General features: G+C 46.0%; 1 protein-coding gene across 1 annotated transcript in view; it reads left to right on the top strand.

The window, feature by feature from the left end:
• Positions 1-2,367: 2,367 nt before the first annotated feature.
• KIF3A (kinesin family member 3A) overlaps positions 2,368-25,676 on the top strand; it is a 1,370,456-nt gene continuing 1,347,147 nt past the window's right edge. The window contains exon 1 of the mRNA XM_069623529.1: positions 2,368-2,784. Within this exon, the coding sequence (XP_069479630.1) occupies positions 2,779-2,784 (6 nt within the window). The 5' untranslated portion in view covers positions 2,368-2,778. The remainder of the gene's footprint in view (positions 2,785-25,676) is intronic.

Here is a 25,676-nt window from a genome sequence, read left to right as displayed (position 1 = left end):
GTCGATGTTTGTGTGGGGTGTAAAGTATTCCGATAGCTTCCCATGAAGTTCTCTGTATGTGACGGTGTCCACATTCATCAGTTCGCCTACTATGTCCCTGACGGCGGAGCCTACCATCATGAATAGTGTGTTTTTTAACATTGCGTCATCGGTTAGGCCGATTGCCCCCGTATAAAATTTGAAGTCCCTGAGCCATATGACCCATCTGGGTCCCAGATTAGAGGTGTCCCTGACATCGAATGGGCCAGGTATGGGCAGGTTTTGGGAGGCGGTACCTGAACCTTGTGCCTGTGATGATCATCTTCTGCGGCTCCCGCTCCACCTGACGAGGATGCTGCTGGGCTTGTTGGAGCAGACATGTCCGCGGTGGCGGGCGCACTCCGGATGAGGCCTGATGTGTCTCTGTGAAGCCTTGTGTTGTCGCTGCGTTGCGATCACTCCGCACGTGCAGCTTTGACGTGGAGCGCGAGCTGTCTGGTAGCCTCGAGGGTTGATAGGCTGTGGCGTGCCCCTCCTGTCCTTCTATGGATGATCCTCGGGTCCTCCACGTGCTGCGTGGCCTCCCGTGGCCTGCAGGGTAGAAAGGGAGGAGGGAGGATAGGGCAGCCGCCTACGGCAACTTGCGGGCCAGCTGGGCCCTCTGCAGGTTTCACAAACGTACCCACGTGCGCGGCCTGCATTCGCCGTGGGCCCTCTTACACTGTTCACAAGCGCACCCACGTGTGCGGCCTGCATCCGCCATGTCTGCGGGTTCTTGGGGCGGGTTGGCGCTCAGAAGAGGAGCGCATACGCGCCTAAGCCGCTCGACCGCGGTCCTCTGCGTGCCTCCCAGGCCTCGGGAGCGGAGGTGCGCCGACGCGTTGGAACCGCTCGACTGCGGGCCTCCTTCTGGCACGGGCGGGTAACTTGTACCCCTCGTCGCCAATTGTGAGGTTTTGCTCGGGCCCTCCAACCGAACGAGGAACATATCACGCGGGAGCCTGGCGTACTGTCAACTGCTTCTTTATTTAACAAGGCAGGAACTGCCGAACTCCCCCTCGCCCCCACCCTAACCCAACGTCACTTCCCTTCCCGGGGAAGATAAGACCGCAACGGCGGTCTGCCCACACAATGATGTGGGCGGGCTGCAAGCCCTGAGGGACGACCTGACAGGTGTGTTCCATGTAGCCATGCCAGCAGATTTCATGTATGTGGCATGGAGCTGCCCTCCAGTGCCACGATTTTGGGAGGGGGGTTTTGATACGCTGACTGACATCATAGGGGAGAAGGCGGAACCTGATCCTGAGGTGGTCCTATTAGGAAATACTAGACATATTACTGGGTGGGTGCGGAAACTGGCAGGATTATTATTGCTTCTAGCTAAGAGGAGCGTGGCAATGGTGTGGGGCAGGTTGAAACTCCTACTGTGGTGCGTGGAAAGGGGACATACTTTATTGTAACGAAATGGAAATGGAATACGAAGAGTGGTTCATCCTAGTGATAGACCTGACAATATTTGGTATCCTGATAAACGATATCTTCTTTCGCAGGCTGGGGGGTGGGTGGGGACAGGGGAGGGCGATATGCCCAACTCTGTAGAGGACACACCATGAACAAGTAAAGAAGTAACAACATTAGTACAGACCTTCCTAATGTGAAATTGACTACTACCCGCTGGAGGGGAGACACACAAGTACCGCAAATGGACTGTTGGGGCATGGCAATATGTTGATAGGCGATCTCAGTGTGTATATGATACTGGCCAATGACTTTGAGACGTGGTTTGGAGGGTCACGGATTCACTGAGCCACTGTTTTGTTCTGTAAGGTTGGTTGTGAAAAACAATAAAAAGAGTTTAAAAAAAGAAATAACATGAAAATAATGGCTTTCTGTTTGAATTGCTCATGGTATCTATTCCCCTTTCACTCTGTGGTTGACACAGATAGAGACAATCTGACAGTTCAAGATGGTCGCGTGACCACAGTTATTTAACCAGCTGCGTGAGGCTTGAGCGTGTGAATACGTAGGAAGGCGTAAGGGTTGCACTGCCCCGTCTCACCATTGGCGAGATCTGATTACAGACAAATTAAGGAGTAATTTAATTGGAGTTACGACTCATAGGGTTGGCACGTTAAATAAACAATAACAGGACGTTTAAAAAAGTGTAAACTATTTAAAAACGTATTACAATATTTTCTTCGAGTGGCATTGCATTATAAGATTGTATTATTGTCCAGTGGTAAATGTATCAACCATCATCGTGATTGTTAGAGCACACACATTGTAAACCTCGTGTTTTGGTAGTATTAACTGTGCCATTCCAAGATGGCCACCACATTAGTTTGCAAACTGCAGGGAGCTCTCTGAGCGGCTAGTGTTATGCTTCAGATGCATGTTTGTTGTCCACAGCGACTCTTGCAGTACTCGTCGCTGCCCATCCCTCTACGGGGTCCTAGTGTCCGTTTCAGGGCGGGGTCTGTAGCTTTCAAACATCCTTCGGGGTCGATCTTCACAGCAGGAACTGTCAACAAAAGGACTCAGATTGTCAGACGAAATCTGCCTGCCACCCCCGCATCGGTGGGTATATGTCTCAACGGTATGTCCCTGGAGCGGGGACGTTGCACCGGTTAAAGAAACACAACCTGAAGCCATCTCACCACGCCGGGTACCGTACTCTAACCCTGCAAGGTTTCACGAGCTGCCATCCCTTTCACCTGTATTCACAGCGCTGCATATCCAACCCCACTGAAAGCGTCGCTCGGGTGCCCAGATCTGTTCTGCGTTATAAAGACATCAAAAATGCCGGTTTGTACATCCTATTTATTATTTACTGTTGGTGTTAAATGCCCGGTTGTTGCTGTTTGTATTAAGAAGAATTTTCAGGCTCTGTTGCCAGGGAATGTAAGGCGCTTCCTGCTGACGGCTACACAGCAGCCGACCATTGGAGCAGTTTGGCTCATACTGGAACAATACTGAGACCGGCATATAATAAACAGCCTATTAAAAATGCTTAACAATTAGGAATTGAGTAGAGCAGCTTGACAATGTAATGCCTATCAAAAGGAAGAGGTTATATGTAAAATTCCGCCTGGGCCAACGCTACCTTAACGACCACCCGACAATCATGAAGAACAACACAGTTGATGGCAGTGACTCGTGTTATCGCTCTAAAGATGATGTGCACATTTTGATTCGTTTCTTTTTATTCTGTCCTGTTGCTAAATCTTTGAGGATGACATATATGATCTTGTTATTCAGAAGTTACCATCTAATAAGAGACTTCATTATATATTTACGTTTAAACATCTTACCAATTTAGGAATATATTGGGAGCAGGTCCGGTTTGGTTTTGGAGAAGCGTTTGTGGCGGCTTTGTGATAAACAAATTGAATCTAGCTGTTAGATATTGAGCCAATGACCCACTCTCGTCCATATATATCGCAAGGAATATTCGAGTTTGGTCCACAATGGCGAAGACGTCCAAGGTGACTAATTCTGGTCCGCGTTGTATGGGGCAGCCTATTACGTCTGGAAAGAAGTTGTAAGGCGGCTGGTGTGCGCTACATTGTTGTGCTCTATTCTGGATCCCAAAATAAGCTATAGTTAATGTGCTGAGGTATAATGTATGTGCTTCAAATGTGTTGTGTTATGATGTTGCTAGTAGAATGGATTTTATCATGTGATAGTGTAAGTGTTCTTTTTAATTTGTGTTAAGGGTATTTTGTTTAACCAAAAGGCACAATTAAAAAAAAAAAGTTGTACGTGATACTCACAACTGCTGCGCAAGAGAATGTTTATGCTGACTTAAATATCTCATTGTACATATGTCGGGCACCAAAGATGTAAAATACTACGATGGCAGGCAGACTTATCTAGATGGCTACAGAATACAGTAATGTTATTTGATTAATACGATTTCCCTTGTTTACTTGCACCTTGTAGTGTACCTATAATCTGGCACGTCTTTTTTCGTATAGACGGCAATCATTAAGATTAATTTAATGGGAAATTTGAAAAACAATGGGATTTTTTTATATGGAATATATACCATCTTGATTTCGCATACATTTGGTAAACTACCATATTAATTAGTGTAGGTTATTAGTGTTCGCTAGAGGTTTGTGATTGTTTTATGATTATTATTTTTTTAATCTCATAATGAACACTTTCAACTATATGGAAATGCATTGGCCTGTGTGGGCAAAATGGAGGTCTGGGGGCAAAAGTTCAAGGTGCAAGCTACTGGCCAGTCATAAAAAAGTAACTTGGCACCTCAATTCTATACATGCACACCATTTCCTACTCGCCAAGAGTCACATTTCAGTGGCGAGTGCAAGTTTTGGCCATGTTGGAGGCTCACAGCAGAAAACTGATCAGTTGGAACCAGTACACATCTACCTACTGTTAACTTCTATTTGCATTTTTAAATGAGATACCCAAGAAAAAACTAACCAGACTATTCTAGGCTGCAAGCAGGACTTCAATCACTGGCAGTACGTTCAAACCCTTGATCACTCAGTACCTTATCAGTGGGAAAAAAATACCTGATCACAGGTTTATCGAAAAACAGGAGCTATGAAGAGAAAATCAAATCTTTTAATTGGTCATAATTCATATCACATTACTGAGACTACTAACACCGTAGCTTGACTACTGCCATGTTGCTGTGAGTTCTGGCTCTGTTTACCTGTCTGTGCGCACAGTGTTGATGATAATTGCATATTTGAATAGTTATTCTTTGAATCCTTTAGGTACTGCTGTACATAATGGCAGGGTGCAACATTTTCACTCACCACTGGCTAGTTATATTTGACTCTTGGCGAGTAAGAAATTGTGTTCTGTATGTATGTTAGGCTTGAGATCTTATCTGCTTTTCACGAAAGGCACTGCATTGGATAAAACGGACAAGGAGTGAGAAGATGCTTTTGTGACTGGCATGATATTGATGATCTGATGCATTTATTAGCGTGCCCCTTCAACGCGAACTTGAGGCATAAATACCTTTGTCAGATGTTAAAAGGTTTTGGGAGAAGACATTTATCTGTAGCTTTTAATATGATTTTATCACTTCCAAATGTAAATTGCTCACTTAAGTTCTATATTTTTATTGAACTTGCATTGGAACTGAGAGATAATTTATTACAGTTTAAATAGTCTAAATTGTGGTTTTAGTATTTCATGTAGTATTTGTTGTTTTACTGTGTACTTTTAATGAATATCAGATTCATGGATGTATGTAATGCGATTTTGTGATTTTATTTTTTTATGGGTCTAATGTGCCCGAAATAAAGAATGTTCTATTTCTCTGTAGAATTGAGTTGGCAAGTGACTTTTTTTTCTGGCTTGTGTGACGAATCACAGGATTAAGTCACTTCTTCCCTGAGGGGAGCATTTCCTTGTGAGGCTAGGGAGGTGAGCTCGTTACGCAATAACCCCCCGTGGGGTGGTGACATGCAGGATCTCACAGGGAGTGACTCCCCTTTGGGGTCAAGGACTCCTGTTCCACAGAGGAACTCCCTAGAGGCCATTCTTCTAGAAAAAGTGACATCAGAACTGAAACCAAGCCACTGTTTGTTATTGTGACATAAGACCCGAGATCCAAACTGAGTATCAATGTAGTACAACTACTGTGAAGGAAAAAGAATGCTGAGCAAGTAATATTGATTGCTCAGTGGTTGGAAACGTACATGACTGTAACGGAGAAAAGTGAAAATCACTCTGGGATTCAGCATACTTGTCCCACCCAGTGAGTGGTACGAAACCAAGATGAGTGATAACAGTATGAAACTTCTTGTACTCGTCTCAGTAACATAAGAACTGCACAAGAGAATAAGAATAACTAATGCGTCAGCAACAAATATCTCAAGCAGAAAGGCATAGAAACAGGGGAGGAGGAACAAGATGTTAAATGGCTTATTCATAAGGATTTAAAGAACTACAGAAACAGAGGATATGTAACATGTAAAGAGGGATTCAGAATCCCTAGTAATCTCAGAGAAGTAGAGTCTTCCAGAGAAACTTAAGACATTATGAGTCTGGCGGTAGCTGTGCTGGTAAAAAAGGCACGGCTGCCGCCAGCCTTTTTTATTTTTTCCGGTTCCCGGCAATGTAATTCCCTATTTCCGGGCACCGGAATAAATTACTCCCCATTCCCATTCGAGTCCCATTGAGCTCAATGGGAATGGGGAGGATGGATGCACCGGCACCATTCATAAATGGTGCCGGTGCATCCATCAAGGTCTGCGAGCGGGTGCCGTTCCGCACACCAGGTCAGACTTGGCAGGCTGAAAGGCGCCCATTGCAGATCTCGGAGAATGCCGGTCCGGTAACAACGGTGCCGGTAGCTTACCGGCACCGTTGTTACCGGACATGCACACTCGTAATGAGGCCCATTGTGCAAGAATATCCAAAGCCCATAACATTTGAGGAGAAGAAGAGAACAAATAGGGAAGTCAAAGACTTGGAAAAGTCCCCTAGAAGAACAAAATAAGTTAATTCAATAGATAGCTAAAAGTATCTCAAAATTGTCTACTAAGGTAGAGGAAGCCAATCCAGGAGAAGGGAGTCATTCTCCTGGTCTTTTGTTATTTTTTGTGTTAGGGACAGAGTAGCTTAGCTGTGAATGGAGGACCGACAATTTACTTTGGACTTCACAACAGATGACGAGCGCCTTAGTTTGGTTAGGCAAGGAAATCCGTAGATGAGGGATAGAGTTTCCGATCTTCTTGGTGCCTATCATTGAAGGACATGTTGTATGTGTAGCGGCTGGCAGAATGGCCCCTGTCTCTGTGAGCCCGCACAAAAATGTGCCTGCCGAATACCCTTTTCAGGGACGTTTGAGCTTTATCTATGGTGGCGTATGTTAGGAAACATTTCATAATTGTATGTCATTTTCCCTCCATTTGGACACCCCCACACTTTCTGCTGCTGTTAGACACCATAGACTGACTTTGCAGGAGAAGCACAGCCTTCAGCTGCACTTCCCCTCACTTTTAATGGGGAAACTGACATGCCCTTAAAACAGTCAGTACTGGGAGAGTTTGTTTCCCTTAGTCCTATTCCAATGTTGCAACTTTTCTGCAACATGTAACAAGTACACAATGTACCTTCCAGTACAGTGTACTTGGGTCTGTGGTCATTTTTCAAAGGCCCTAGATACTCCCAATGGAGTTTTTGTGAGATGTGCAGATGTGTCATGGACAGGGCTGGTGGCAGCTACCTTTTCACATTATTTTTAACCATTTCCTGCCATGTTAACCGCGTTTGGCACAAATAGGTGGCCTGGCTCCAAAATGGCCATGCCACGAGGTTCTTTGTCCTGTCCTTTGGCCATCTTGCCCCTTCACCATCCCCAGGTCGAGTCGAGCCAGGTCAGTCCTTATTTGGACATGCAATTTCCCGCGAAACGCCAAGCTTTTGCGGGCTTCTGCATGCCTTGTGTGTGTTCCTCCAGTATGTGGGCTGGGGTGTCTGTCCCCAATACACATCTTGGGTGCCAGAGAGTCTGGAGTGCTGTGAATGACTGGGACCACTGTGGTCCGGGATTGGTCCACGTATGGAGTGTGTGTTTGTGATTAGGTCTCCCATTGGGTCCTCTCCGTTTTGGTGGAACTTTGGATAAGAGGAGGCTGAAAACCCCCATACCATGTCGATCTCTGGAGTTTTCACTGAACGAAGTATAGGATCCAAGTATCCTGAAACTAAGAAGCAGAGTCGAGGAACCGCTGGTGAACCGCTGGAAGGTTTGGCACCCTGAGCCCGCTGTCGTCCCATTGGACCCCTCTGCATCTGGTCGTCCTAGAACAGTGATGGCAAACCTTTTTGTGCCCAAACTGCAAACCAAAACGACTTATTTTTTTCAAAGTGCCAACACTGCAATTAAACCTGAATAACAAGGTTTTAGTTTAGAAAAAACAATTCTTACAGTTTTTTCAAACTAATTAACAGCTTTTGTTTAAAAAGAAAAACACAATAACAGAGCTTTCCATTAAACATTTTTTTTTTATTGAAAAAAACACAACAACTGTACACGTGCATGTATTTTTTTTAAAGACGCCTTTTGTGGGCACAATTAATGTGATTTTTGCTGTTGTATGCATGCTGATAACTTGTCAAACCTTGGCTCATACTCTGTCAGTTTTAAGAGCAACACATACAGCACCGAGTTCATCTGTTAGTCTATTTCTGGCATCACATTTGATATAATTCAATGCTGAAAACAGCTGCTCACAAGCATAGGATGACCCAAACAAAGAAAGAAAAGCAATCCCAAGTGTTTTCATTGACTTAAAATTATTTGGCAGAGAATTCCACACTTTAAGGATTTCATTTTCCAAACTAGCAACTGTGCTGTCCTCTGTTATCCCTTCACACTCCATCTTCTCAAGTGTTGCACGCAGGTCATAGAATTTATTTTTCCAGATAGAGCTTTCTTGAAATTCCAGTAGCTCCATTTCAAGATTTTCTAAATCTAACCAGTGTAAGCAGGAAAGATCAAGTTCTTCACATTTGGCTTTATCTGGAGACGTAAGAAAGCACAGGGTTGTCTCCATTTTACGGAACTGTAAAAATCTGTTACTAAAATTCTCCTTTGCAACTACTATAATGCTAGAAAATTCCTTGTAGATTTCATGATGGTTTGGATTGTCTGTAAATGTTATAGAATTTTCCAAATGCATTTTTAGATTTGGAAAATATTTCAGCTGCCCACTTTCAAGGTCTCTTTCAAAAACCTGCAGTTTTCTCACAAATGTTCTGATATCAGAAAACATCCTTTCTGCTGTTTTCCCTAAACCTTGCAGTTTTTTGTTGAGTACGTTGAAGTGTATTGTAAAATCAGTAAAAAACATGAGGTTGGTGAGCCAGGTCGTATCAGTGAGCTGTGGATATTCCTGCCCCTTTTCATTCATAAACAGCCTAATTTCATCAAGCAGGCTACAAATCTCTCCAAGACCCTTCCTCTGCTTAGCCACTGTACATTATTGTACATAAGTAAAGTATTATACTGTGCCTGTACCTCATCAAGAAGTGCTTGAAACTGTCGACAATTAAGAGCACGAGCCATGATGTAATTCACCATTTTTGTGACATCCTTGAGAATATCGTCTAATTTTTTGCTGCTTTCCTTGGCACAAAGAGCTTCTTCATGTATAATACAATGAAATTGAATGAATGGATGCTTTGCTGCTTTAACAAAAAACTGTATGAAACCAGATGCTACCCCCACCATGGAAGGTGCCCCATCACTAGTAACTGAAACCACTTTTTCTGGCCTTATGTCTTGTGACAAAAAGCCTCCATCACAGCATTGTAGATTTCTATCCCTTGTGTTCTTCCAGGCAAAGACACCAGTTTCATGAGCTCTTCTCTCATGGTGTCACCAACAACATAACGCAAAATTACTGCTAGCCTTGCATGATTATTTATATCTGTGCTTTCATCCAAGCACATGGAGTAACAGGCTGCCTTTTGTAAGTCAGTGGTGAGCTGCTGACTAACATCACTTGCCATACGCAGGACTCTATCTTTAGCAGTATTTCTGCTAAGTGGCATTTCAGAGATTCGTTGCTTTATTTTGTCCTTGTTTGGGAAATCATGAAAAAGGGAATTACTCACAGCCAACATGGCCGTTTTGATAAAATCGCCATCAGAGAGGGGCTTCCCATGTTTTGCTATGCACAGTGAAATTTCAAAGCTTGCAGTTGCCAGATAATTTGTTTTAGAAAGATAGTTGCAGAAACTACGATACTGGCAGTGATATTTCCTTAATTTCCCATCAAGAAACTCTTTTCTTTCAGCTTTACCAAGTTCCGCAACACTTTTATGGTTGGTATCAAAATGACGTCTGACACTTGATGTGCGAGATACAACACTTTCACTACACAGAACACACAACGCTTTCCCATTGCGTTCAATCACTCCAAATGACTGTGTCCAGGCCTCTTGGAATGATCTTCCACTATCTGTTTTTAATTTTGCCTTCTTTGATGTACTCATTTTTGGGTGTTCACGTCTACAAAAAACACAAAATAAAGACGGATGAAGCACACAATACAAATCTATCCCTAGCTACCTATACCAAAAATATTATTGCAACATTCCACAAAAAAGGTACATAATAAACTGTGACAAATCCACACAGACCATGAAGAATCCCAACACAGAACTACATTCTCAACCCGAGAAGATGGAGTAATGAGGCTCAAGCCTGGTATCCAAAAAATCACTGCTGATGGATAGAATCTATCAGCAAGAAGAAGACAGACAGAGCCACTGCAAAGTCACTTGCGGTGACATCCCTTCACATTGCAATACATATACAAATTAGGGTGTCCACATAGATTTTATAACAGGCTTTAGAGATCTTCAGACAACTCATGAAGATAAATCTATATAGAAATAACACTATGATGGGGCTGACAGGTTGGTAGTGTGGAGCTACCCACGTTGAGCTTGCCCTGGCCCATTCACCAACTACACTTAGGCAGGGGAAAGAGGCTGGGCAAGAGACACTACTGCACCGTTTCATTGCTGCAGGTCTGCAACAGAAACACACAAAAATGTTAACATATCACCATGACAGCTACTTGACTGAGTCCTGCACTTTTGCCGGTACAACCCGGTGAACCACCAGTGAAGGCAACTGGCAGAGTGTAACACCATCACACAGCATCTGCCTATCAGACTGAGGGGGGTATCAGTCGCCATGTCATTCAGTGTTCAACTTGTCATAACTATGTACTGCTTGGGCTGCTTCACTTTCTAGGCTGAAAATCCGTACATCTCACCTCCTCCCCCGAGCCTTCCCCTTTCCCATTCCATAACTCTTGCCTTAAATTCACCTGTTATATATGACTTCATTTTGTACCCCCTCATGGGCATCTTAGTGTGTGCCTGTGAAATGAGTGCTGTAAATTAAAACCCCCTCCAAATGAATTATATTGAGCGTTAAAAACATCAGTTTTATGGCTGAAGACAGAGGAATATTGTTTCTATTTCACCCAGTGATCTATTCCAATTAGTGCATGATGTCTCATGTTCTTTACTCCTAATATAGGAAGAAAAAAAAAGCGAGCGTCGGCGGAATGTCTCTTTCATGAGCGCTTCATCACTATTGGCCAATTAATACATTTTTAACATTTGAACATCTTTCCATGTTGTGCTGCTGTTTGATGGGTTGTGTATTTAGAATGCTTCAATGGTGCCAACAATCAATGCATGTTTTGTATTTCCTGTGATGTCATTGTTATGTGAATTATTTTTGAAACGTGAAAAATCCTACATCCTTTTTTTTCACAGAATGTTGGCAAGTATGTAGTGGGGCTGACGGCACTTTTTTCTTACCTGGCTTTGTTTTCCTGAAGTAATCCTCGCCTCCACGTCTTTGCCGGAATTCAAAGGCAGCAGCAGTGGCGCAGACTCCTACACAGTTCGGCGGATCCGAGGCTGCCGGCACTGCCACTCCGACCGAAGCGTCGGGTCTGTCAGGCGAAAAAGCTTGCAGCAGGATGCACGTTGCACGTAATGAGAAACTAAACTTTCCTGCGCGCTGGCTCATTGAACATGCCTGCGCCCAGAGCCAGCGGCGCGCATGCACAGTGCTACTGAGTCTCGTGAGGTGGGGGAAGGCGGGTCTAGGTCCTAGCGGGGGGCGTGGCTTCAGGGTTCTCTCCAGAGAACTGTGGGAGCCGAAGCCGTGACTACAGTGTATGACTGTAGTCACGGCGTGCCCACAGAGACGGCTCGGCGTGCCGGCAGCGGCACGCGTGCCACGCGTTCGCCATCACTGTCCTAGAAGGTCTGCGAAGACGCTTCGACCCATTAGAATAGTGGGACCAACTATTTTCGGCACCTTCATAAAAACCTGCAAGTAAGCTTTCTTGGAAGTGTCCCTGGGCCAACCAGTGGGCAGACCAGCTTACCCAGTTGTTTTGCTCTGTGACCACCGCCGTTTGGAGGAGGCCCTCGAAACTTGGTGTACTGCTAGCTCTGTGTCCACGGCACCCTCACACTGAATTTCGTACACTTGGCATTTCCAGGTCTGAAGTGAGACTAGTGCGCCCGGACCAAAGCATACACGGTTACCGTGTTGCCCTGACGCGGCAACAACCTTTGCAGGTGCACTGCATTTATGGCCCTCTTGCCCCTGAAGCCTGCTGCAGTGAAACTTGGTCGATTCATCCACCCGGAGCAGAGAAATCGCCACTGCCCTGTTTGGGAATCGTCACTGCTTCTTCGGAACTGAAAGCCGCAGAGACGTCCTTTTTGTCGTGTTCGAACCTGCAAGCAAAGTGGACTGAACTGGCGAAGTTTGGGTCCGAGTGCGCCTGGGACCGGTGAGTACTCCAACACTAACCGGTGACTCCTACCACCTGGGCCCCTTTTTACGCACGAGTGGCCCCTGAGTGTCCCTCTCCTTTCCACTGCTAGTGCGAACTAGTGACTCCATCCCGCACTCTGGAACTGCCTCTACCTTCAAGTGGAGGTCCTCCCTGAATAGTGGGAACTTATTCTTCATCGCCTCATCCACCTTCCTGAGCTGCTACAGACCCCTGATGAGACCCCGTTTTGCCCATTGGAACAACCGTGTGCGCTTGCATTGCATGTACTATTGAGCACAAGGCTCCTCTCTACTTAGGGCTTGGACTGCCTCTTAGTTAGGTGTGTTGTCAATATCTGCACTGCCTGTTTTCTCCCCATCTAGGTTGTGAACGTTTTCGTGCCTTTAACCATTTGGACCCCATTGGTCTTGTATATACATTGTATTGATAGTGTTGTGTTGGTTTACTTAGTATTGCTGTGATTCTTTTGCTGTGGTCTGAGTTACAAAGGCCTTGTCATAAATGTGTTTATATTTTTGATAGAACATCTGCCTGAGAGTAATTTGTAAGTGTTCTTGCTCTGTGTGCTCATTGAGGTCTTTCAGTCACCCTGACCCCTCCTGAAACTTAGTCTTGACCGCCTGCCATAGCTACCTTGATGGGTCTGGCTTGTCCAAAGGTTACCCTGTTCCAAGAAACTAGGCTGGCCTTCTGAACGTCTGCCCACCAGGTCAGAGTTCAGAAATCCGTTTTAACAGCATAGGAATTGGTGAACTTTGTTAAATCCTTTTATAAAAGAGTCACCAAATAACTTTCCCTTTGCCGCCACTGCTGCCTCTGATGTGGCCAACTTGCTGAGTTTTGGATCTATTTTTACTAACATTGATCTCCGTCTCTCAGCAGTAATCGCACTGTTGGTGTTACCCAACAGGCAGACTGCTCTCTGGGTCCACCCCGTGAAGGCAAGCGTCCCCAACCAGCACGATCCTCCCCGCAATGAGAGACAATGAAGGACTCTCCCAAATCGGGAATAAAGCCAAGACAGAGTGCGGGTGAGCTTAAATGGGAGTTTATCAATCAGAATAGGGCATGCAAAGAACTCTGCGAACTCCGAGAGCGCTCTGTCTGACAATAGCAAAGACAGGCGTATATATTTACAAAAAACGTCATAAGAACCTACATACTATAGGGGGCACAAGTTCGATGCGATTGGGTGGCGGTGACTAACTATAGGTGCTGCTGCGATGCGGTTGGCTTTGGCTGGAAGACGTCACTGGTCAGCCTCGTGGGTTGGGCTGGGCCTGGCAGGTTGGCTGAGTTCCTCCGGGCGGTGTTGTTGTGCCATTGTGGCCAGTGTCAGAGATGAATCTCTTTTCCTGACTTATTTGCCCTAGGCCATGCACACCACAGTCATTCAGTCATTGCAATATTATCATCTTTAGTAAATCTTCCAATAGGTTATTCTACAGGTTAATGCAACACAGGAGGAATGCACCTTGTGAGGGGTCTGATGGTAATACGTCAGGACATGGTTACCAGTGTCCTGTTGACCGGGGCCATAGGTCGAGGTGCTAAGCTTCAGGGCCTGGGACGGGCGGTACAGGTCTTTCTGTCTTGTTAGAAGTTGATATGGATGTGCCGCTGTGTGTTGTCAAAGTGTTGGGTGTCCTGATTGCACAGGGCCATAAGTCTAAGATGATCCGGTGGGTTATGGGGTTTACGAGGGGGCGCCTTTGGAAGTGTGTGTTCAGGCAGAGGTTTACTGCTGTGCTGTAAATAATGCAGGTGGCGGGCCGCGGCCTTGGGTGCTGCAGAGGGGGCTACAAATCTTTGAAGCGGCTCCAGTCTGGTTGGGGGAGGTGGAGCAGCGCGGCGCGGGCCTCTGCTCTCATGTTTTGGCAGCCTTCGCAGGGTGGGAGGGGGAATGGCCTTGTACGTATTCACAAAGGTATCTCCCTCGTGTGTTGCCGACTTTAGGTAAAAACATCACAAACATTTGAACACTCTATAATACTTATTCAAATCACTTTAAAACATGCATTTCAACTTTGCTGGATGTGTCTCGATTATACCCAGTCTGAGCACCGTATTCGTACACTATGTTTTAACAACTACAGTATTTAGTTATATGCATAGACATTTGCAGTAAGTGAGGTAGTAGTCGGGTTGGTGGAGTACATAGAAAATGACCCGCCACTGTACGTGACGGTGGTGGCACATAAGGGGCTTAGACATACACACATGACACGTGCATTCTCGTGCATCCTTCACATGAGTCCACAGTATGGCTTCTCGTGTACTCTAGCAGCATTAGCTCGTTTATGGCGCAAAACCATGGAGGGTAGGTTTCCCAGTGATACACGTAACAAATAGATCCCTGGAACGCTCCTTTATTATTAGCACCCAACTGCAATGGTGTGGGCTCGCCATTGCTTATATCATGGAAGCATGCTTTCTTATGTTTATACATTTTACAGGCTTTTATAATATGAGATTTTGTGGAGAAAAGCATACTTTGCAAGTGGTCTTGGCATTAATATGTAGAGACTTTCTGCCATCTGAGGACCATTTTACTGTTCTTTTCATTGCCCAGGCCTGCTGGCCGGGTCATGCTGGGAGCGATGATACACTGCGGAAGGTGAACTGTTACAATGTTAGTGTATTACGCTAGCTCATGTCCGTCTTGTTCGTGGGAACGGGCTCGCAGCGGATCTGCCAGGGTGCCGCGGCGACAGGGATAACTGAAACTTTCCGAAGGTGGGGGCCGCGCTACAGTGCGCTGAGCTCACACCATTTTTAGTAGACAAAATGGTTTCTGAGGCCTAGCTAAATTCTATACGTGCGGGCGATGTCTTCAGCAGGTGAGCCATCCACCACCTGGGCCCTGGTGGTAAGGAGGGGACGCCCGATGAGCCATGGCCCTCACCTGGGGTGGAGGTGTAGGCAAGGGGGGGTCTTTTGGACCACTCCTCCCCTACATTTCCCCCCTTTCGTTACTTAAGTAACGAATACTTTAAGTCCTCCAGCCTTCTACATTCTTCTTCGTCCATCACTGCCTCATCCCATGCAGGTGTGCCTTTTATGGGCATCCATGCTCTGCACACTCCTCGTAAGCTTTCCCCTCTTCTGGCATATTCATCTGGGGTACAAGGTATATGCATCCGCCATCTCCCGCCAAATCTACCCACACCTCCTGGTACCATTCTAGTACACGGGGCTCTCTAATGGTGGTGTGCCATGCTTTATCTATGATATCTTTGTCGTGATAGATAGGCACTAGCTGATATCTTGGTGTGTCATCTGTTCCTGTTTGTACCTGCACTTCCTGCATGTTTTGTATTGTCCCACGGGTGTTGCCCATTGTCACCATCATCATTGCACCATTTGGTACTGCGTTAGCACAAACTCGAAGACCCACCTGGCGCAGGCAAAAAATTAAAAGGAGGAACACCACAGCTGGCATCAAAAATTTCACAGTTGTTCCAAACCATGAGGGGACCTAGGAGAAGATGTTATCGAACCATGTACTGTCTTCTGCTCCACCTTCCATTTTCATTTTTTCTCCTAGGTTGTGGACTGCTTCGATCACATGGGACAGGGAGCCATTTTCTGCGTCTTCAGAAGGTACGAAAGTGCAGCAGGCACTTCCTATTTTTCGGCAAACACCTCCATCCATTGCCGTCAACGGGTCCAGGACATACCTGTTTTGCATGGTCATCAGTCGTAAAGCCCTTAGTTCCACTTTTATTACGTTGAACCCTTCTTCAGTGTCGTTCGCCAGCTGAATCAATTCCCAGCGTGTTATCTGGAGCCATTTTGCGTTTGCTCTTGCTTGGACACTTGAGACGAGTGAGGCAAAGAATGTTTCTGCTGAGCTGAATAATCGATATTTATCTGGGATCTGAGCCAATAGTTCTGATGATTCCTTTGATATGTAGTTTGATGCACGTCTGTTACGGGTCAGCACTTCTCCCTTGTTTCCGGAAGACAGGACATACATTTGTGACTCCGCAGTTGGCTGGGCTGCACTTTGTTGCAGGCGTTCCTGTGTCTTTTTGCTCCCGTCGATGTGGCTTTCTGGTATTACCATTAGGGCTGAGTGCAGAGTGGCCATTGAGCAGCTGCCACTCCATGACTGGGGGAGGTGTAGGTATGCCTGGTTGCCGCATACCCAGTACGTGTCCATAAGGGCCGCTGTCCCTTTTCTCAGATCTGGGATGGTGAGGGTCTTGTTACAGTTCTTGTTTGTTCCCATGGAGGTCTTCCCCTCTCCTTTAAAACATAGTTCATAGTCTATTTCGTTCTGTAGTTTGAAAGGTTTTTCAATGGCGGTTACCCAAGTTAGTTTTGAAATGTGTTCTTTCCATACTGGTGTGCATGTTTCTTCTATCCACTGCAATTTCTCTGGTGCCACACCTCTCAGTGCTTCAGCTTTGCACATTACTTCTCCATCCTTCCACTTGTTATCAGAAAAAAGTGTCCCTTGTATTACAAAAAACGGTTCTTTCAGACATACCACCCCTGCCGTCTTTGGATAGCACATTTTCTCGTTCTGCAGCATTTCAAAAGTAACTTCATGTGCCTGGAAGGTGTTCTTAATCCTGCATAACGTGAGATGAAGGAGACATTGGGCATCTATAATTGGCAACTCTTTGGGTAGCAATACTTTGGGTGTACCTGAAGCGTGAGGGATGAGGGAGCAGACATAACAGCTCTCGTTTGTTGTTTGTTTAGCTGTGGCACTCCTATCCGCATACCATTTATTTGTTTGGTGGGGGTGTCGTGGGTCTTCCATCTTATCTAGACCTAACCCATAGTACTCATCATACTTCCTTCTCCCTGCTTCCCTCTTCCGTCTGTTGTTCTTGTTCCTCATGTACTTCCCAACTTCCCGGGCGGGGGATAAAATAGACCCCCCTTTCTCATTCCCGCCCCCCGTGGCCCATGCATCATATAATATTAAGTGTATTGCTAGCAGCTTTTCCTTTTCGTCCCTGACGTTATCTTGCAGGTTCTTTTTTAGGATGGGGGCAGGCTGGCTGGTGGGGGTGTTATACAACCACGATATGGCAGACGGGTTTCGGTCATTTAAACTGCGGGCATTGTAATTAGATATCCCGGGTGGAGACACTGTGTTGTTTTGCACTCCACCCTGTGGCTTTTTCTTTTTGTAAGATGACAGCACTGGATGGTGTGGTATGATAACCCCATACAAGTTTAGTTCCGTCCCACACCAAAAAATCACCTTCCCTAGTACTGACACTTGCAGTTGTATTGGTCCCAGTAGTGCTGTTAATCCCTCCATCTCGATAGAGATGAACGCTACAAACCAATATGTAACCAGGCCAAACAGTAGTATAAAAAACAACGTAATGCACACAGATAATCCACACTCATACGAATATCTGCATCTCTCATGTAATAATTCTCTCATTCTACTAATTCTATCCGTTGCAGGCTGCCCGTTAGATGCCATGGTAGCTCCTGTTTGAGATATGAAAGTGCATTAAGTGCATGTATGTAAACATTTTGTTGGCACCATTAGTGCCAATATATATTGACGGGTAATGGAAGCGGGTAGGGTTGTAGGGAAGGGTATTCACAGACAAGGGTGTAAACATGTCATAATTTGTTCACTTTATTAATCAAGTCCAAAAAAAAACCTTTTTTTTTCTTTTCTTTTTTTTTTCCAGTAATATATAAAAAGAGAATGCAGCAATACTTCATCAGTTACTTTCCCATTTACGTTCATTGCTGACGCACACACAAGTCAATATTTATGCATTTTGTTCAGTTGAATTGGTTGCTGTTGTCTGTGCCTCCTCATCTGCCTCCTCTTGCACATTATTATAAGCTCTTCGCACATCTGTCAAGTGTACCCAGTACCTCAAGCCCTTCACTTTTACAGCTGTGGGCATGTAGTACACTACCTCGTATGGGCCGTGGAACCGTGGTGCATTCCATCGACGCACAAAACTCCTGACATAAATTAGTTCTCCTGGCATTAGCTGTAGCTGTTGCTCAGGCTCTGTGACAGACCCTGTTAGATTTCCCTCCTCTCTAGTGAAGGGTGGGGAGAGCTGCTTTGATATTGCGCGCGCTGCCCTTGTTAATTTTTTCAAATAGTCCGTGAATTCTTCTCCCAATATCGCGGCGCTCCTGTGTGCATCTGAGTGTTCGCGCAGTGGGGAGTGTGCTGTGTGCATTCGTCTCCCAGTCAGAATTTCGTGCGGGGACAAATGGTGGTCTTTACTTGGCTGATTTCTCAGTTCGAATAGCGCAAGGGGCAGACAGTAGATCCAATTCTTCTTCAATGAAAAGCATAGTTTTGATAACCTGCCCTTTAACAGTCCGTTCATCTTTTCCACTACGCCATTACTTTGAGGATGATAAATCGAACACAATTTATGTTTTATTCCCAATAATGTAGTGACTTCCTTGAAAAGTTCATTCACAAAATGAGTGCCATTGTCTGAGCGAATCACGTCACAAATTCCCCAGCGCGGGAACACCTCCCTCACTAGGAACTTGGCGGCGCTTTTGGCATCAGGTCGTGCACATGGTCCTGCTTCCACCCACCTTGAGAATGGGCACACAACCACGATCATGTACCGTGCGCCATTACACCTTTCCCCCATGTCTGCGTAATCAATATGCAGTTCAATTAATGGGCCAATGGGTTTAGGAATTGTTCCCCGGAGTGTGCGTAATGTCATTCCTGAATTGTAGATCTGACATGTTGTGCATTCCATTGCTAATCGAGATAGGTGCTCCTGGAGACAGGGCACGAACCATTCTTCCTGTATTTCTGCTGCAATGTGCTGTTTGGTATTATGTGCGGGGAAGTGTAGTTGTTGAAACGCAATTTCTAGTAACTGGATGGGCATTACCACTTTCCCTGAGTTATTTTGCCGCCACAGCAAGTCTGTTCCCGACTTGCTGCACCCTCGTTTTGTCCACATCAATTTTTCGTCTGCACTAGCTCCTTCCTGCAATTCTAGTATTTGTGATATGGGCATCATGTTGTACCCTTCTGGGGGCTCTTCGTTTGTCTTATGCTGCAGCATGTATTCACCTGCGTCATATTTCTGAAAATAGGAAGCCTCCTTGGCGGCAGCGTCCGCTGCCGCGTTCCCCAAAGACACAACGTCTGTGTTGGATGTATGTGCTTGGCACTTCACTATTGCTACTGCAGTAGGGTTTTGTAGGGCCTCAATTAACTCTTTCAACAATTCCGCATGCTGTACTGGTGTTCCGTCTGTCCGTCGAAATCCTCTCCGCCCCCATCTCGCTAGACCTCCATGTACCGTCGTCGTCATATAAGCTGAGTCTGTGTATATTGTCACTGCGCAACCCTTTGCTGCATGTAGTGCTTCTATGAGCGCAATCAGTTCTGCTGCTTGTGCGGAGTAATATGATGGGAGGCGGTATTGTACTAGTGTTTCATACTCACCGTCTTCTAACCTCACTACTGCCATACCGACATGTTTTTCTCCCATGTCCACGTCAATCGATGCAGACCCATCCACGAAGTACACTTCCCCCTCGCTCAGAGCATTCTCACACACCACTGTGTCCTCCCCTCTTTCTCCTGTGTAGGTTGCGCAATCGTGGTCCTGCATGTCCTCTAGTGTGCACGCTTCTGTAATGAATGTGGCGGGGTTCACTGTCTTGCATCTCACCACATGGATGTTGGCGCTAGACAATATAATCTCGTAGGCTGTCGCTCGCTGTGTTGTCAGTGTGCTTTTTGACCTCTCAAGTATTGCAAATAATGAATGTTCCACAAACAATGTCACAGGGCAACCCATTACTATTGTGGCACTTTTCTCAATCGCGAACGCGGCTGCAGCGAGTGATTGCTCGCACGCGAAATGGCCTTGCATCACGGCATCCAAGTACCACTATAGTAAGCCAAAGGCTTGTGTCCTAGGGACGTCTTTTGTGTCAGTACAGCTGTCATGAGTGTTCCCTTGCAGTGTGAGAATAGGTAAAATTCGCGTCCATAATCAGGGTTTGCTAGCACTGGAGCGCTTGAAATTAGCTCTTTTAATGATTGAAATGATGTGTTCATTTCTTCTGACCATTCTATTTTTTTGTTCTCCTGTTGTGCTTCCTTGAGTGCTTGTAGGAGGGGCCTCGTGTATGCTGCATAGTCTAATATCCATGCTCGGCAATAGTTGCACATCTCCAAGAATTTCTGCATGTCTTTCACTGTTGTGGGTTCTCCTACTGATCTTATTGCTTCTACCCTGTCGGGAATTATTCTTTTTCCATCTTTTGATATCAGCTGTCCCAAGTATAAGACCTCTGTCAGGCAGTACTGTAACTTCTCCTTGTCTACCTTGTACCCCTTGTTGGCCAGTAGAGTCAGGAGCGTTGTTGAATCCTTTCTACATGTTACTTCGTCTTGTGCACACACTAATAAATCGTCTACATACTGAATAATCGTACTCTCAACTGATAGGTTTCCCAAGTCTTCATGCAATATGCGGTTGAATATGCTCGGGCTCTCACAGTATCCCTGTGGTAGTCTGCAGTGTTCATATATTTTACACCCCAGTGTAAATGCTGTAAGGTATCTACTCTCTTCAGCCAGGGGTATTGAGAAAAATGCGTTTTTCAAGTCTACTACTGTGAAATGTGATGCCACTTTCGGGATGCTGCATAGTATTGATGCAGGGTTCGGGACCAGAGGGAACTCCTTCTGAATTACATCATTTAGGGGGCGTAAGTCCTGTATCATCCTCCAAGACCCTCCTTTTTCTTTTTTGATTGGATAAATACATGTGTTACATGGGGAGTTTGAAGGCACTATTATCCCTTGTGCTAGTAGTGCATTTATTGTCTCTTTTATCCCTTCTTCAGCTTCACGGGACAATGGATACTGTTTAACTCGGGGTAAAATTGCTCCTTGCTTTAGTTTTATTACCACAGGTTGTACTCCGTGCAACAGCCCTACATCATGGGGGCCTGTTGTCCACAGATTATTTGGTACGAGCCTCATGTCGTCATCAAAAAATGACGGCGGTGCTCCCACCACTGCCATCAATTGGACGGGGGTTTCCCTGGCTTGAATCAAAATGTCACAGGGCATCGCTATTTCCATTACTATCTAACCATCCCCTTCTGTGTCTAAAAAGAGATCCTCATCTGTTAACTCTCGTAGGGCGATGTTGGCATTTGTACACAGCACTGTACGCCACTCACATCCTTCCCTATCCATTCCAATCGCAGCGATCCTTTTCGCTGACACCTGTACAGCGTGCAAGTCTAATGATACCACTGATCCTGGTGCTGTGTCGGGACACACTATGGGGCGGAAGAGGAACTCCGCTGGGATCCTCCAGTCCATTCTTCTTAGTTCTGGAATTATGAGGGCCAAAGTCTTTAGCCCTTCAATAAACATTTCCTCATTTTCCGGCAGCCCTCGTACTTCCTGTGTGGTTGTGTAGGCTTGCACTACCAACATCGCACGCAAGGGGCATATCCCGGGTGTAGAACACACTATTCCTCTCTCGGTAAATGATATGGTCATGTTAAGTTTACTCAGGAGATCCCTCCCTAACAAATTTATTGGTGAGTGTTCATAATACAGTAAGGGTGTCTTTACAGTTTTACCCCCCACTGTTACATCCAAAGCTTCTGTGTAAGGAACTTCAATTACAGCCCCAGAGAACCCCTGCGTCTCTAACTTCCGGTTAGATAACGGGAACCGGCCCTCTCTGATACATGATTTCTACGCTCCCGAATCAACCATGAATATGAACTGCTTGTCTCCTATCTGCGCCCCTACCAATGGTTCCTCTGCTGCATTGTAGGTGGTAGATAGAAATGGACACGCAAGTGTTCTCTGTGGGCTGTCCTATGCGGGGTGTCTCATCGCCCCCCCTTCATTAAAGACACTCCCTGAAACCACTGATACGCCGCTATAAGGTGCGGGTGCGGGTGCGGGGGCCCCGTTTGCTGTTGTCGCAAAAGGGTTGCCTGGCGTATACTGCATATTGTCATTGTTTTGTAGGTGGCCCTGTGTTCTATACTGGTGTCTCTGTTGTTGCTCATTATTTCCTTGGCCTGGGTTTATCGGTTGCTGTTGTCCCATCGGAAGACCATATAGGCTCCCCGTGTGAGGGTGGCCATAATGTTCTACCTCTTGGAACCCGTTGTTGGGTCTGCTTCTGCACTCCCTAGAGTAATGCCCCCATCTCCCGCAGTTCCAGCAACTTCCTTGTGCACCTCTACGACCTTGCCATCCATTTCCTCCCATTCCCCCGTACCCCGGTCCACCTCCCCTTCGGCCCCTGTACCCACCTCGTCCCCCTCGAGGGGTCCACTCTTGCCACTGCGGACCTCCGCCTTGCTCCTGCTCGTTCCACTGCCGCTGTCCTGTTCCCGCCCAATTAGTTGCCATCCTTCCTTATATTGCTATCAGCCCCTCCTCCTCTTCATCTCCCTCCCTGCTGTGTGGGAGCGCGGCTACTGCTGCTGCAACCTTCACCAACTTTGTCTGTACTAATTTCGCTTCGTCTGCCAATCTTTTCTGCGCCACCTCCTTCTCCCTTTCCTTTATTCGCTTACAATGGTGTACTATTATGCTCTGAATCTCAGGCCATCCCTTTGCTTCAATACCTGCTATCTTGTCGAGCGCCTTTTGCACTTCCTTTGGGAGCCCTCTTTTTATAATGCAGTAAAATAAAGATGTCGATTGATACCAGGGTGTGCCCGTTTCTGCTCTCCACATCTCTTGGACCCGGAAAATGTAATCCATAGCCTCCTCCCCGTCATTCATTGTACACTGCATTACTGACTGTAAGTCTGGCGTATCTGGGAATGTTTCGCGCAAGGCATCCCACACCCTGGCACGCACTGTGTTAAAGGAGGCCCCATCATGGCGGTCACAGTCTAATGTTACTCCCGGGAAACCGGCCTTAACCCATACTCTCTCAGCCTGATCTCCCACTGCTGATACGAGCAAGCTCTTCACATCTCCTATTGCTAGGGGTACCCCGGCAGTATGTTTCTCAAAGGCGTATATCCACTTACTTGCCCCTCCTGATAACGGGGGCAATAGTTTTAATAAATTGGCTTTATCCATCTGAGCCCATGGGATATAATTCGGCCTCCCTCCTCCCCTAGGTATCAATGGGAGCTGTAACCTTCCTTTTGTCGTTGAATCTACACCTGTTTTGGCTGCTGATGTTCCCAGTGATGCCATTTTCCCCACCCTGTTCCTTAATCGCCCCGTCCACTCATCATCCAGTGTTCTCAGTGAACATGTACCATCCACCCCTTCACTTCCCCCTCCCATTGCCATGCTCAACCTGTCGCTTTCTTCTACATCGTCCCTTATATCACATAGTAGTTCCTCTCTGTCCCCTATAGGCCTTTCTTCATTATCGATACCTCCCTCTCGTGCCCCTACTTCATTTATTCGTGTTGGTTCTTCCTCAATTCTGAACAGTATCTCACCTTTTTTCCACCCGTCTTCAAGTGTTCTATTCTCACTCGGCGCTCTAGACGTGCGCCCTGATCTTGCAGCATTAAGTGCTGTTTGTTCACATATGTCTCTTATCCTTGAGAGCTCATCTTTCGCTATTGAGAGCCTTGATTGTAAATCATCTGTTAGCTTTTCTATGTCCACCCTTTGTGTACTTGTCTGGGCTCGCTCCCTTGTACTTTCATATGGCGGGGGTGCCGTTGGTCGGTGGGGTGTAGTAGTTGTCGGGGGAGGCACATAAGTGGGGTCACTGTACCCCTCTGCGGGCACGGTTTGTTCAATATCGGGTACAAACTTATTACCTCTATTGGTGGCTCTACTTTTGACAATTCTTTAGTATCTTTCTGTATCATCAGTGGGTTGTCTGTGGTGGATGGTAGGTCAGGGTTTACTGCTGGTGCCTTAGGCGGTGGTATCTCTTCAAATAACCTCCAGAGATCCAATATTTCCCTCCTATTATGCAAGGGCTTCCCCTTGTATTTCAAACAAATGCATGTGGCCACCATATCCAGAACACTTTTATCAAAGGACCCTCCATCTGGCCATATCTGGGGTAGCCCCTCTCCCTTCAGCTCTGTTATCCATTGGTCGTGATATTTCTTAATCCGCTCCGCGTACCCTGGTAGATTCTTACAAATATGTGATAAGGGTGTTTCGGCCCCCATCTCTGTGCCCTCCTAGTACTTGTGTGTTTCTGTGTGTCTGCAACTACAATGTAGGTGTATTATCAATATTATTTTTCGTTTTCTACTTCACAATCAATAATGGGCTCCTTTGTGCTCTTCCCCCTGCCTGCACAATACAAAACTGGCTGTACACAGTTTCTATTCTATTCTCTTTGGGGGGCACATACAAGAGCAAACCATCATTTATTTTGACAATATCAACCCGGAAATCAAAAAGGTACCCACTCACTTCACCGTGTCATTTTTGTCTTCAAAAAGTTCTATCCGGTCACACTTACCATGAACATTTAACTACTATATATTTATAGCCGTTTTACACATTCACAACATCAAATTGTCGTCTGACACATACGAGGTGCACACACCTCTTGGTAACACTCTATTCACAATTCAAGCTGCCCTCCCTTTCCTCCCTAGCCGGCTGTCCCTGTCCGTCTTACTCGGATATATGGATGCGCATATATATATATATATATTGGTCTGCTCTTCCCTCTTCTAGTAGGACTCTTTCTCTCTTACTTTCTCCCTAAGTTTGTGCTAATCTCACTTTTTATTTTCCCCCTAACCCTAAAGAAAAGAAAGAAGTAATAGCGGTCACTAATATATTCTCAGTGCCCCCTTTTGCTGAACACTTTCATCTTATATTCCACTTCTTCATATATTCCCAGTACTAGTCAAGATAGCACTATGCAGCGCCGCCTTCCACCCCCTTTCGGAGCTAGGTTCCCGTCACTTTTATCTCTTATTCACCTCTTAATCCTAATGGCCATATGCAAAGAAAAAGCAAGGAAATGTTAGGATGATCCTTAGTAGATCTGCGTACCCCCTCTTCGTTCCCTGTCCTACACTTCTTCCCCCACTCCCTTTACAATCGCTCGCACTCAATACTCACGGGCCCGTCTTGAACCGATAGTCTCCGAAACTGGGTCCGTCCAGGCAGTGTTGCCGTCAGCTCAACAGTCAGCCCCGGCTCCGGCGAGCGGTACTCAAAGGGGATTTTTCAACCGGGATCCCGTACCCTCTCTCTATTGAGTGCGCACTTCTTAGTGTACCGGTCGCCGTTGGCGGGCAGCCTCCCGGAGCCGGCTCACCGTGCGTATCCCTTTTCGACCGAAGATTCTCGTGCCAAAAGGGGACGGTAATGTTAGGTTGGGAAAGAATAATAATAATAATAATAAGCACGCTTTCGGGGTC

Source organism: Ambystoma mexicanum, chromosome 11, assembly GCF_040938575.1.
Source record: "Ambystoma mexicanum isolate Mex_15411 chromosome 11, UKY_AmexF1_1, whole genome shotgun sequence".
In the NCBI taxonomy this organism is placed as follows: domain Eukaryota; kingdom Metazoa; phylum Chordata; class Amphibia; order Caudata; family Ambystomatidae; genus Ambystoma; species Ambystoma mexicanum.
Note: the sequence above shows the minus strand (reverse complement) of the source record. Positions and strands in the feature narration are given on the sequence as shown.